Consider the following 13,291-nt stretch of genomic DNA (forward strand, 5'->3'; position numbering starts at 1 on the left):
TACACAAGAATCTACACATTATAAGCCAGAACCGTCATTTTTGAAGTTTTCTAAAGATAATAAGCCATCAAAGTTACAAATAACCAAGATATTAAGAACTAGAAATTTACCCCAGTGTTTCCATAAATATTTCCAACCAGCCAACCTAATACAAATATTCAGAATGGCTTTTGCTTGGTTAACATATTCACTAAAATCTACATCCATTTTGGGTTCATCCAACTAATAAACATCCAAATATTTATCTAAAAGAGTTAAGTTAGAATTATTTGACTAGCACTACAGAAACATAACTCAAGAAATAACAGGGTCCCATGAAGAGCGGACTAAGATTTGAGCCTGTAGTGGACTACACGACTGATCAAAGCCCGACTGTTGCTACGAGGAAGTTCCTGCAGACATGAAGTCTGCGGGATGGGGGGGGGGGGTTGGGGGTGGGGGTTCAGAACTAAAACTGTGCAGTTTTCACAAATATAACCAATCACAGGGTTAACAAATTCGCCTGTGACCTAAACGAGCTTGGTTGGTTAACAGCAAATAGTGGTGTGCACTGATCAGTCGGTCAGTGAAAATTAAGTAAAGTCTACTAGCTAACACAGAATTGAGAAACTAAAGAAACAATCCAGTCGGTCAGTCTTCACGATGAAAGATTTTCCACCCAACTGTTGTTGAGTTGATTCGGTTTGCTATCAGTCGTATAGTGAGAAGCGGGCTTTACATTTATGGCAGAGTCAAATTTCTGTGGTGTTAGATACTATAACCAACTAACCCCCTTCAAAGAATACCCCTTACTCAAAACTAAGGAATGAATCTGCCCACCCCTATACCAGATACCCCATTTTTCTTGTTAATACTTAAGGGTGAATACTTATACTTGTATTAAACAACTTTTTCTAAGAATGAAGTTTCTGCAGTACCACCACCCCAGTTTATGAAAATTGACAAAGTTTTAAAAATTAATGATAAACTTTTTATTTTAATATATATAAAATATATATATATATATAAAATATATATAAAATATTATATATAAACTTTTTATTTTATATATAGTATGCAAAGAAAAGTGGGTAACACAATGTCACAGAGGACTGAAACAGGTGATCAATCAAAAATTAAACTCTCCTTATCCAGGAGAGAAGACAGAAATGACTTAAAATACAAAGTGAATAAGACAAGTGTTGCTCTCCAATGAAATCAGATGAAACATGCAGAACTTCAAAAGAAACGAAGATGAAAATATGGAACAAAATAGTATAAGGATGCAAAATATTGAACCAAAGAACACCAAAAGCTGATCGATAACGAAAGGGGAAGATGGAACCACTCCAAGGACAACTGAAAGGTCTGGAACAAACGGGTATTATTCATCTATTAGCCTATTGTTTATGTTTCTAGGGTGACTAACTATTGACCAGAAATCAAACTGACATACACATACATGTGTCACACGCACAACATACACTGAGTGTCTCCTGGTACATGTAGGGCACATGACAATGGTACTGTTTGGTTGCTTCCTTACTACTAACAAACAACTCAGCTAACAGTTTCATAGCATAGTTCTTGACCATAATTTCAGATTCCACAATTTTGGAACAGATCTATGTAAACAGAATATTCGATGGATTTGCTTTCGGCTATACATATTTGTCTCCAACTCTTCCTTCAAGCCACATTCACAAGAATAAACACAGTCTAAATTTCCACACTCAGCTTAGTTTAGGGGACCACATTGGCTTATTGGAAAACCCTTATTGGCAAGACTTCTCTGCCTTCTTTTTTATTAAGGGGGGAGGTGGGGTTGGAGGTGGGGGAGGGGTTTGACCAATTTTGTTCTCACCTGGACCAACTACAATCAACTGCATGGATCTTTGAACATTGCCTAATGTGTTGGTTGCTATGCACTGATAGAAGCCCGAGTCACTGATCAAGGAACTGCTGATACTCAAACTCTGTCCTTGGACAATCTGAAAGTCGTTCCCGATGTTGATGGGATCACCATCCTTGTGCCAGACCACCTCTGGATTAGGGATACCGTAGGTCTTACACGGTAAGATGGCGATGTCTCCCTCCCTGACCGCTACGTTTTCGGGCAGTACAGTAAAGGATGGAGGAACTACAAAGCAAAATAGAATTAATCAAAGTTAATAAATGATCAAAAATGCATATTTACCATTTACTCATGTATATTTCATTACAATCTTCATCTGGAGATCTTGAAAAAACTATTTTCTGTTCAGCAAATTTGAACATTTGGATTCTGTCAATGACAAACCACACTGGAACATATGATAAATATATGTTTATTTTCTTCTGTTGATCCATTTCTTCTTGTAGGGAGGGGGTAGGGGGGTAGGGGAACAGATTCGGGAGCAGTGCACCGATGCATCTGAGGTACTTGGAGGCACCGCCAGGTTGTGTAGCTGATTTCTTTTCTGATCGCGGCTTGATGCTACTTTCATCCGAGGCACCGTATGCAACGCTTGTTTCAAGGCATCAGGATTGATGGCTGGATCATTGATAAAGTGGTAAATTAGGCTCCATTCCAACCCTGGGGGAGGGAGGAGGCACACCCATGGGGGATGGGGGAGGGAGGAATGTGGATATAACAGAGAAGAGATTGCCATGCAGCAGTCCAAAAGTTAAAGGCATGTGAGTCATGCAAAGAGGTCACACTGATAAGTGTATGGCCAGTGTTTTATTTATCATAAGATGGTGGGAACATGTCTTGTGTTTTAGGGCGTTCTTTATTCATTAATTTTTTGTTTTCCTTCAAATGGCAGTTTCATTTTTGATATAAGATTTTTCAATTTTTTTAAATTATTTAACATTATTTAACATGATTTGTTTGCCCACATTTTTTAACAACTTATTCGAGGAATGCAAGTATTGGCCTTAACTTAGAAAGAAAAGTATCGAAGGAATGAAAAAAAAAGTTTTGTATGATCCCAATTTTATTGATGTTCAACCTTCTATGTCTGCAATTTGTGCCTGTCTTAATATCTACAATCTACTGTTAGATAATGCCCAGCGATGAACTGAGTGCAGAAACTGAGTGGAAAGCTTCTGCCTTTAATGAGAAAGAATTACAAGCACTAGCAGGATGATGACACGCTGACTAGACGAGAGAAATTTCCATCACGCCGTTTAAATCTCTTATCATCAAGTCGACTACAATAGTAGCCATATCTCTTTTTTACATATTTTCTGTATTTCGTCTGACCTACCGGATATCCATTCTCCCCCCAAAAAACGGAGAAAATTATGATTAATAAGCCACGAATGAAATGATAAATAAGTGATAAATTAAGTTAGACGAGTGTAATGCGTTCAACAACCTGTTTCTCCCTCTGAAGTCGCCAGTCAAACGAGAGAGTAGCCAGTTTTAACACCCTACTGGTTCATTAGTCCGCACAACTGTCTGCGGAATGCCACAACTGGAGACGCAAAGTATCAAACAATCCAACACAGGCCTTCTTTTTTCACGCACAGAAACTGACAATTGGGTGAAAATGGTGTCGCTACGAGAATTACGTCGGAGAATATAATAATACGGAGGAAAAATAAAGAGACAAACGCCGAAGCAAAGTACCGATATGCAACTGTTTTTTCTTTTCGTGATGTATGTAGATGAGAAGTATCAAATTCAGAGAGAGAGAGAGAGAGGACTCTTCTATTAAACTTTTTCAACAACTGTTTCTTTTTTTTGGGGGGGGGGGGGAGGAGGAGAGTTTAGAGCAACTGATGTTTGGTATGAAGGACTCAGGAAAATTCAAGATCATATTATGAAACGTTTTATGGAGGAAGCCTAAGATACTAGAATATCTATGAAAGATGACAAATACTGGTTATTTTAAAAACCAATACTGGTTATTAAAATAAACAAAATATTTCTTGAATCTAGACAAAAGCAAATACAATGAGTTAGTTCCAATAACAAGTAATAGTAGGGGGTATGGGAGGGGGGAAGGGTGAGGGGAGGGGGAAGGGGATGGGTAAGGGGAGGGGGAAGGGGAGGGCAAGGGAGGGTAAGGTGGAGGGGAAGTGGATCAATAGGGTGTGAAATTAATTTATCCACAGAAGAAAAATTGGCATTGTGCTGACTACTTAAAAATCAAGTTACACAATTATTAAGCAAACATTTTTATTTTGTATCACATTTCAAGGACAAACAACAAGATTATCATAGAATAGGAAAGATTTTGAAGGAATGTCAGATTGGTGACATATCACAGGTGACAAACTGTAACCCACCTTCTGGAGTAAGAGGTGGGATGAGGGTGGGGATGGGGGTGGGGATGGGGGAGAGGAAGGTGGTTCACCTAGCACAAATATGTCACCATCAAATATCCATATCTGGGATTAGCAATGAGATATTGATATGGTATTTTCACATCTAGTCATGTAGAATTTTATTATTAAACTCTCTGTGATTGTCACATAGTCTGCCTTTGGAATTTTCCATTTAAGGTTACAACGTTCCTCTAAAAAACAGTATCCAAATTCAAAACGAAAAAGACAAAAAAAAAGGAGAAATCTAGATGCTTGATAAAAAAGATCGTGGGCCCCCATAAACAGTCTCGATTCAGCCCAAAGGCCAGCCATTACGGCTTAATTGTTTCAAGCTTTGGTGAAACCAAGCCTCCCATTATCAGTTAAGGATGGATCCAAGGATAGCTACACGCGTGTCAAGAAAATAAATACCTCAAAGCTGGGAGAGAACAAATTTTAATTTGACAAGTTTTGACAAGTAAGGATACGCTTGCATGTCTATGCATGCATAGTTTCGCCGAAAATTAGAAATGTTATAGAAACACAACCTTGGAACGAGAGGAATGGTTTTCAAGGCTCTACATAGTATCAAACTAAATTTTGTACCTCAGACTAAATTTAAACTTTCATACCAAATTAAAACCCTCCCTCAACCCCAACCCCCCCCCCCTCTCCTATACATCCCTATAAACCCCTCTCCTCCTTGAACCGTAATCATTTCTGTGTGGTTGATTGTCCATCTCAAGCTGTCTTCAACATAAACTGAATTATTCCTCATCCCCACTGTACCCCCCCCCCCTCAGTGCAGCTAACTGCTATTTATTGTATCGAACATAGATTCCATCACAACACTCACTTTCAACTAGTACCACTCGACCGTCGATAGAAAAGATTCCAAGCCAAAACATGCTCATTTAAAACTGTGAGCATGTAAAGTATACAGTGCCTCAAATTATACCGACTTTCTCAGACCGAGCGACACTTGAGGACAACTTGGCGGTGATAATGCTCGGAGGGAAAACATATTCTTCCTTCTGCTACGATACATCTCGCAGCTAATTGCCGGCTCTCCCCCTCAGCTGCTGGAGACTGAGAATCTTAGCAGATGTCCCTGGATTCGAGATGACCTACTCTCAGGCCGAGCAGCTCTCAGAGCAATTTGCATCATCATGGACTGAATTTTTAACAAGTACCTACTTAGACATGTAAGTTACTGATAGCTATCCATTTACATGCATACTGACATACATGACCTCCACTCCTTGACTCTTGGCTCCTGGACTTGACGACGAAGAACAAAGAAAGCCAAAAAAAAAAGGGGAAAAAAAAAATCACAAAGTGTTTGGGAATCAGTCCATCCCCGCGGTTGGTTGAAATCTTGCAATGATCCGCTATGATCTATCTAAATTCAGTGTCTCGGAAAAACTGACATCAAAACGGTCAAATCAAAAAGAAAAGAAAAAAAGAACAGAACTTTTGACTTTAGACTGGGTGTGAGATACATCCCATGTAGACCGATCAATATGCTATAGAACGAGGAAGGGCATATCACTGGTTTTGTGAGCAACTATGAAATCGTGATTCGTAGGAGAGATGCATCACGTTTTGAGAAATATAAAACTTCCCCAAAAGAAAGCCACTATGTTATTTTTGATCAGGATTGGATGAATGTACCATACAGTCACACTACAGATTACAAGAAAAAACAGGGAAAAAAATGCAAGCACCACAACATGTCTGACAAGTGCAGTGTTGTTAACCAATTTTATGATTGTATCAGAGAAATATTCCAATTGAAGATCCAGTTCTTTAATTTATGGGATGGGTATGCTCGATACCTCTTAACACCCATCTCGTGTGTCAGCTGGTTTTCCTAGGTAGTGGAAGGTTCAAATTGAAAACAGCTATGATCATCATTTTGAGGCATATCGAAGAGTCGGTATAAGATGAGCGCTTTCGAGATTCCAAGAAATACCTCGACAGTGGGAACGAGGATGGATAATATATCTGCAAATATTTAGTTTGACAATATGAACTAATTTTTTTTCTTATTATTATTAATATAATTTATAAAACATGTGCAATGTTGTGTCTAAAATTGGTATGCATTTTTTTTATGACACTTTCGAGTCTATGTTGCAAAGATGCCCTGAAGGGAGGGATACAAGTAGAGGAGGATCTCTATATTTTTCGTTTTTTTTTCTTTCTTAAGAAAAGAAAAAACAATGCAAAATTTACCTCGCCTACATGTTACACACCCAGACACCATGAAACAAAGCAAAATTGTGCCATCCACAAAGTCATAAAAAGCTCGGTTGAAGAAGGCAACTTTCAGGAGTGGATATGCCTTATCACAGTCCCAACCTTGTCCCCTGCAGACATTTTTGGAAACATTGTTACTTTCAGAATAAACTACAGCATTTATGACCTGTTCAAGTTTTGCCACATTTAAATTTAGCGAACGACCAACTTCTGTACAGGTTGCCTGTCATCTCAGTTTCGTATCTGATATTTCAGTCACTCTTGATTTACGCTGTCCTGCAAATTCACTTCGTGAGATCCGAAGAATTTTAGTACCCAGCTTTCCCGATATGACAGATTACTTCTCGTAACTCTCCCCCACTTGAATCTAAACACCAGTCACTCGTGATTGTACAAAATACGTGTCTCACTCTGTGCGGGCAGAGTCCATCGTTTGAACAATGTCCTTTTCTTTTCTTCTGTTTTCATTCCACATACTGTTGAGATGCCGTATCATGTACATATATATTCCAGAATTGCCGATAGTTTTTATTTATTTTCCAGCTTTCATAGAATGACAAAGTTGAAGCATGAAATTAGTTCGATAGACACATACAAAATCAATTCCTTCCATCTCTGCTTACTTGCTATAATGCAAAGAGGCAAAGGATATCTCCCCTCTTTGCAGTGGTTGAGTATGTTTGCCCTTTTCATAACAGCTTTCTTTCTTGCTGTTACAAGAAGAGAGACGATTTGTTAAGTGGAGGGTAACTAAATTAGAGAAGGAATAATCAAATCTCCTTGGCGAGTGTTTACTCAAGGGAGATGCAAGGACATAGAGAACATCAATTTAATACGGGTAGGATCAGATGTATCCAAGAGAAGAAGAGAAAACACACCACACCGTGTAAGGAGGCCTGCGGACTCGCAAAACAACAATTAATACTACAGTGATTCTCAAGAACACAAAACAGTCTCATCGAAGAAAGATACAAAAACAGCAGGGAAAAAAAGGAGAGAAAGTGGACAAGCAAGTTATTCATACAATTAAAAGCGTTACAGGTTTCTCTGAAAATGTATGCTTAAATTCCATCCTTCTCTGGAAATGTAAGAATCTCAATTTCAGTCTGGGGTTCTGTATACCCACAGCAGACACATAGGAATATATATGCTATTCATTTTGTGTCTGTTGATGTGAGAGAGGTGTTCACATATCCAAAAATAATGTGTAGCTGCCATCCTTTGTATGCTGTTGTGGATGTCAGTCCAGTGCTCATTCAACCAAGGCTCACATCTATAGAGCTACCCAGTGTACATGGTTGTATATTTCTGTTCACTTACCCAAGGCTAACGCCCAGGTACTATCCATTTTACATGCATGGTTGTTAAATTCAGTGAAGCGTTCACATACCCAACGCTAACACATAGGCGTACTAACCAATGTACAGTTTTTTAATACAGTGAGGTGTTCACTTCCTCTTGCTCTAGACTCACACATGGGTGCACTACCCAATTTGACATGGTTGATGATTTCAATGAGGTGTTCCTTTACCAAATGCTATGAGGTCTCCTGCTACACACATCTCATGCTTGTTGACATCCAGTGAGTTTCTCACTTACCCATGGCTAGCAGACAGGTTGTTAATTTTCAGCAAGGTGCACATTTAACTAAGGCAAACATCTGGTGCTGACCAATGGTTGTTGATTCCAGGTAAGTGTTCACTTACCCAAGGCTCACCCAATGTACATGGTTGTATACTTCTCCCCGAAGTGTTCACATACCTAAAGTTCACATTCAGGTCGGTTATCAAGGTACTTTGTTTAGTGATTTCAGTGAAGTGCACACTTACCTAATGCTAACACAGAAGTTCTTGATTCAATCAAGGTCCCATCCATAGATTCTGCGACTACTTTGTAAATGGCAGTATGTATTTCTTGAAGTTCCTCAATGAACAAACTGCCCTGTCCAACAAGGGTATAATGATCACCAGGGCTGAAAAATTAAAAGTCACATGATCATTGAAACTTTTGTGAAGTTTACATCTCCAAAATGTATGTACAATGAGTAAAGCCACTTCTGTGTTTCAGACATTAATTAACAGCATTAAAGAAGAATCTTGAGTTCATAAATTAGAATAGCCCTAATAAAAAGAATTTAGGAATTGTTTAAAGTGATTGGACATTCATGAAGAAGATGAATGATAATCAATTGCTTGGTTACACTATTTAGCAACTGTAGATCAAAATCTCTTTAGAAATTTTTCAGAAAAATATGTCCTCTTCTAAAAAAATGCTAAAAATAAATCGTACTGAATGTTGTTTTTTTTTTACTCATTTGCATTTCATCACCTGGAAGTAACTTGATACGAACCACATGACATAGCTTCTTCTTTTTTCCTTTTTTTTTTTTTTTTTACCTCTCCTCTTTTTATATGTTTAGTGATCATCCAATTGAACAGAATTTGTTTATTTAAATGTGCCACTTTAAGATGCAGCAGCCGATGGAGTTACTTCTTCTCAGTATGATTGACTTTAAGTTGTTAGGTTTAAGATAATCTGCGAGCACTCGAAACCCGTAAATAACGTGCTTCTAATATATGGAGAACCTGACAAGCAAGCATGAAAACTGACAAATGGCTGCATTTAAAAAAACTGGTGCAGTTAAATCCAAGGCTGCCGCAGTCAAATGGACTGCTAATGCCACATCCCCCCGTCAATAAAAATTTAAGGGCAGTTAAGTAGCGCGAGGCAATAAAAAAAAAAATCAAAAGACGGTTCCGTGAATTTCGACGTTCCAATGCGTATGTACGATAAATGACAACTCACGAACACTTTACAAATTCATCGCAGGTGTTCGAAAGGTGTGTCTTATCGAGCGACTCGGCGCACCGAATATATACACGCCGACTATGTTAGAGAGAGACATCTAGTCGGTGACTGTCAGAACCGTAGAGCTTGAAACATAGCTTCAAAGCTAGAGGAAGACATGGTAAAAGTATCCAATGATTTGGCCTGAATGGCACTTTCTTCTTCATGAATATCACGCTCAAAATTTACTCTACTTTCTTTCTTTTTTTGGGGGGGCGGAGGTGGGGGTAGGGGTTGGAGAGGGTGATGAGACATTTGTGAGGGGGTGATGAACATCAAAAATGAAAATACAAATTTTATGTCTACAAAGTGGTAAGTAAAAAGGTTTTCTGTAGTATTTACATTTTATGACTCAGTCTGCAAATGTTTATATTATCAAGTGGTGCTTTGAATTCGTATGAAAAAAACATTCCATTCCTTATCTAACAATTCCTTATCTAACAGTGCTGATCGTGGATTACTGCTGTTCTGGAGATGAGGGATTTTGTTTACTTTTCACTGTTTTAGATCCATGACTCAGCTGCTAGAACTTGGCACAAATGAACCACATACGTCATATGAGAGCCTTTTTTTCCATTTTTTTTTTTTTAAGAAACATAGATATATATATGTAAATATATATCTATATATATATCTATATATATGTATCTGCATATAAAGCGGGAGGCCCGGGTTCGAATCCTTGCTGGAGGCTGGAAGTTTTTTCACTGTTCTTGATTTTCCAACTCATTACGATTTCAATTATATATATACTGTATGTAACTATATGTAACCACTTGAGTTGGTTAGCATCATGTCTGATCTCTAAATAAGGCAAATAGGTCACCAAAGACAGAACTAGTATTGTTGGATACAGGTGACAAACGCCTACAGTGGAATTACGACCTTCCTTACCGGTTTCGAACCTCTGGACATACAATCAGCGTCCATAGCCTAGTGGTTAGGGTGTCAGCATATAAAGCGGGAGGCCCGAATTCGAATCCCTGTGGAGGCTGAAAGTTTTTTCACTGTTCTGGATTCTCCAACTCACTACAATTTCAATTATTTATATCTATATAGCATACTTACAAAGACAGTTCAGCATCATCTTTAAACCATCTAAATTTTGCAGGTTGTGTTGTGGATACCTCTAGGATGACAGGAGAGCCAATCTTCAGCAGAATATTGGACTGTGGTTCTGTGGCAAATTCAAAGACCCTTGAACTACTTGCTGAGCCTTTGAAATGATAAAAAAAAAAAGAAACCAAAAATTAAGGGAATTTTATAATACTCACTATAACTGAGTGAGAAAATTCTAACATTTAAATTTAATCTGACAGTATCAATACATATAAGTTCTGAAGAAGAACATAAAAAAAAAACTAAGACAAAAAAAAATTATATGCATGAAAATGATGACTGATCACTGCAAAAATTACTTTGGAAAAGCCTGCTGTGTTTTTTTAAACATTTTTATCCTGCCAGGCATTGATTACAAAATGTGTCATTAGGCTATTTTGAGAATTAGTATCATAACAGATCACTGTTTAATCCTAAATAAGTTAATAGAGATCTCTGGCAAAGAGATTCATCATTTTTAAAGTGAGCATCTCCAAATGGGCTTACGACGGCAAGGCAGGAAGAGGGAGAAAATGTCATAGAAAGTATTATCAACCTGGCTAGTCTTTCTGTTGCAGAGTATACCTGGGTATTTAACTTTTACTTACTATCAGAATATGTGAGAGCAGTCACCTGCTGCTTATACTGCATGTTCGAATGGTTGAGAATAATGGAGAACCAAATGGTCGGCTGCAGGATTAATGGGTCATTTGAAATCCTATCTGTATCGCAATCATGGAAGGATTTCTATCAAGCCCTCTCTACTGTATTGTAGTGAACTACAAGGAAACTGGTATTTGCCATGCAATTACTTTCGCCCTGCTTATACCATCTCCATTTACCTAACTCTCCAACAATGCTTCTCCTCATCCCCTACCCCACCTGCCCCTGCCCCTGCCCTCCCCTATCCCACATTATGAGGGATACATAAAGGTAAACATTATGGGTTCTAAAAGTGTGCTATAGGGTCAAATAATGTTCACCCATATACAAAACTTCCACACCGACAACCACACCCACACCAAAAGCCACACCCATTTTACGGTCACATTCTCAGCAGCCTCCATCACTTGTGGCATTCCCTTGTGTCGATCATTGAACACTCCCTTCATATCTAGGAAAACCTTGGAAGCTCCAAAATTCATGGCAGGTACTTTGGAAAACTTTCTGAACAGTCGACCATATTAACTGTCCCTAAAACCATCATCTTGCTTTGTTGTGGAAAACTTTAATTCTGCACTTTGACATCAAGTTGCGGTACTTTGAACACCATCGTTCTCTCTAAGGAGAAACACCAGGAGGGCAACTACATCGACATAAAACAAATAATTCCTGAAAGAAAATACTTTGATTTTTGTTTGTTTTTTGCTTCCAATACAAAATGGTGTACCTCTTCGAAGAACCAGTTCTGCCTCTCTACTCAGTTCTTGCATGCCACCGTAAGGGGATATCACTCTGCAACGGTAGGAACCTTCATCTTCAAATCGTATGTCTTGGATTTCTAGCGTTCCACTCGGTAGCAGACTGTATCGGGAGGCTACCCTCTCTTCCGTAAGATCAATATTTGCTCTATCTCTCTGCCATCTTCAATATAGAAAAATGAAACGCAAGTCGTGAGTTAACCAATCACTCATACAAAAGAACGTCAAATTTTATTCTGTATAAGAAAGACTTCATGACGAAAGAAGAATGGAGAAGGAAAAAATGGCCTGAACTGACCAATACCACCAAATATAGCCTCGCAAGTGAAAAATTGATATTATCTATGTGACAAACCACAAAACTTGATTGATAGTAAAAATGTGACATATCTATTAAAAAGAAATGACGGTAAAACACATTCCAACCATCTTTAATAGCTTAATATTTGATTTACATTTGAAATGAGCAATTCCCCTTCAATATCAAAGGAAAAATTACTGTAGCTTTGTGTTAAAGATCTTTTTACTTTCCTGTTCTTTCATGTGATAATTTTCACCATAAAATTTAAAAAGTGAAACCAAAGCCCCTCTTAGGGAAATGTTAACAACTTAAACATTTAAATTCAGCGTAAATTACAAAACCTATTTCTATTATCATCAAACTAAACGTTGTTTAAACTGAACTAATGAAAAGCACCAAAAAAAAGGGAAAGCATATGGGACTCAATGATATCATATTTAGACTTGCTCAAGTCATTTAAGCTTTGTTTGTTAACACTCTGATATACTTTGATGGATCAGATTCTACCCAGCTGTATTGGGAACTTTGTTATTCAGATAAATCTTTATCACAAAGGATAAAGAGAGGTTGGCTTTGCTTGCTCGTTTAAAAAAAACAATGAAATATCACTTGAAAGAAAAACCTGTTAACTATTCCTTCATGCAGATTTATATTAAAAAGGGCATATTTTGGTGGATGATTAGGTAAGGTTTACATCCTCATTAATGAAAGTGGCTGAAGTACCAAGTTTAGCACATCACAGACCGATCCAGTCAGTCCACATACTGTTGGGGTCATTTCTTAATTCAAACGAGACTCTTTAATCAAGACATTAGAAAACACTTCCCACACACCCAGGACCTAAAACTATATTTAAAATACATTATAAATTCTTCCAAGGACAACTAGAACCTACATTAAGTCAATTTGCTTTTTAAGTGCTCTATGTTGTGACTACGAAACGAACGTACATTATTACTCCACCTAGAAACGATTGTAATTTATACAGCGATGGGTTAAAAAAACCTTATAAAAATTGCATTTTGCATTGAATCTTGCAGCTCCATCCTCCTCCATTAGAGGAAGAATATTAAGATAACAGATATAT

General features: G+C 37.9%; 1 protein-coding gene across 33 annotated transcripts in view; it reads right to left on the reverse strand.

Moving 5' to 3' along the window:
• Nucleotides 1-13,291, reverse strand: part of LOC139966539 (neogenin-like) — a 117,782-nt gene that overhangs the window by 40,176 nt on the left and 64,315 nt on the right. For all 33 annotated transcript variants that reach the window (XR_011792693.1, XR_011792690.1, XR_011792692.1 and 30 more), the window contains exons 4-7: nt 11,873-12,066; nt 10,453-10,600; nt 8,367-8,509; nt 1,844-2,119 (exon numbers count right to left, since the gene is read on the reverse strand). Coding sequence is in view for 30 of the 33 variants with exons in the window: in XM_071969670.1 (XP_071825771.1) it covers nt 1,844-2,119; nt 8,367-8,509; nt 10,453-10,600; nt 11,873-12,066 (761 nt within the window). In the remaining 3 variants the exon portion in view is untranslated. The remainder of the gene's footprint in view (nt 1-1,843; nt 2,120-8,366; nt 8,510-10,452; nt 10,601-11,872; nt 12,067-13,291) is intronic.

This window comes from Apostichopus japonicus, chromosome 4 (genome assembly GCF_037975245.1).
Source record: "Apostichopus japonicus isolate 1M-3 chromosome 4, ASM3797524v1, whole genome shotgun sequence".
Taxonomy (NCBI): Eukaryota; Metazoa; Echinodermata; class Holothuroidea; order Aspidochirotida; family Stichopodidae; genus Apostichopus; species Apostichopus japonicus.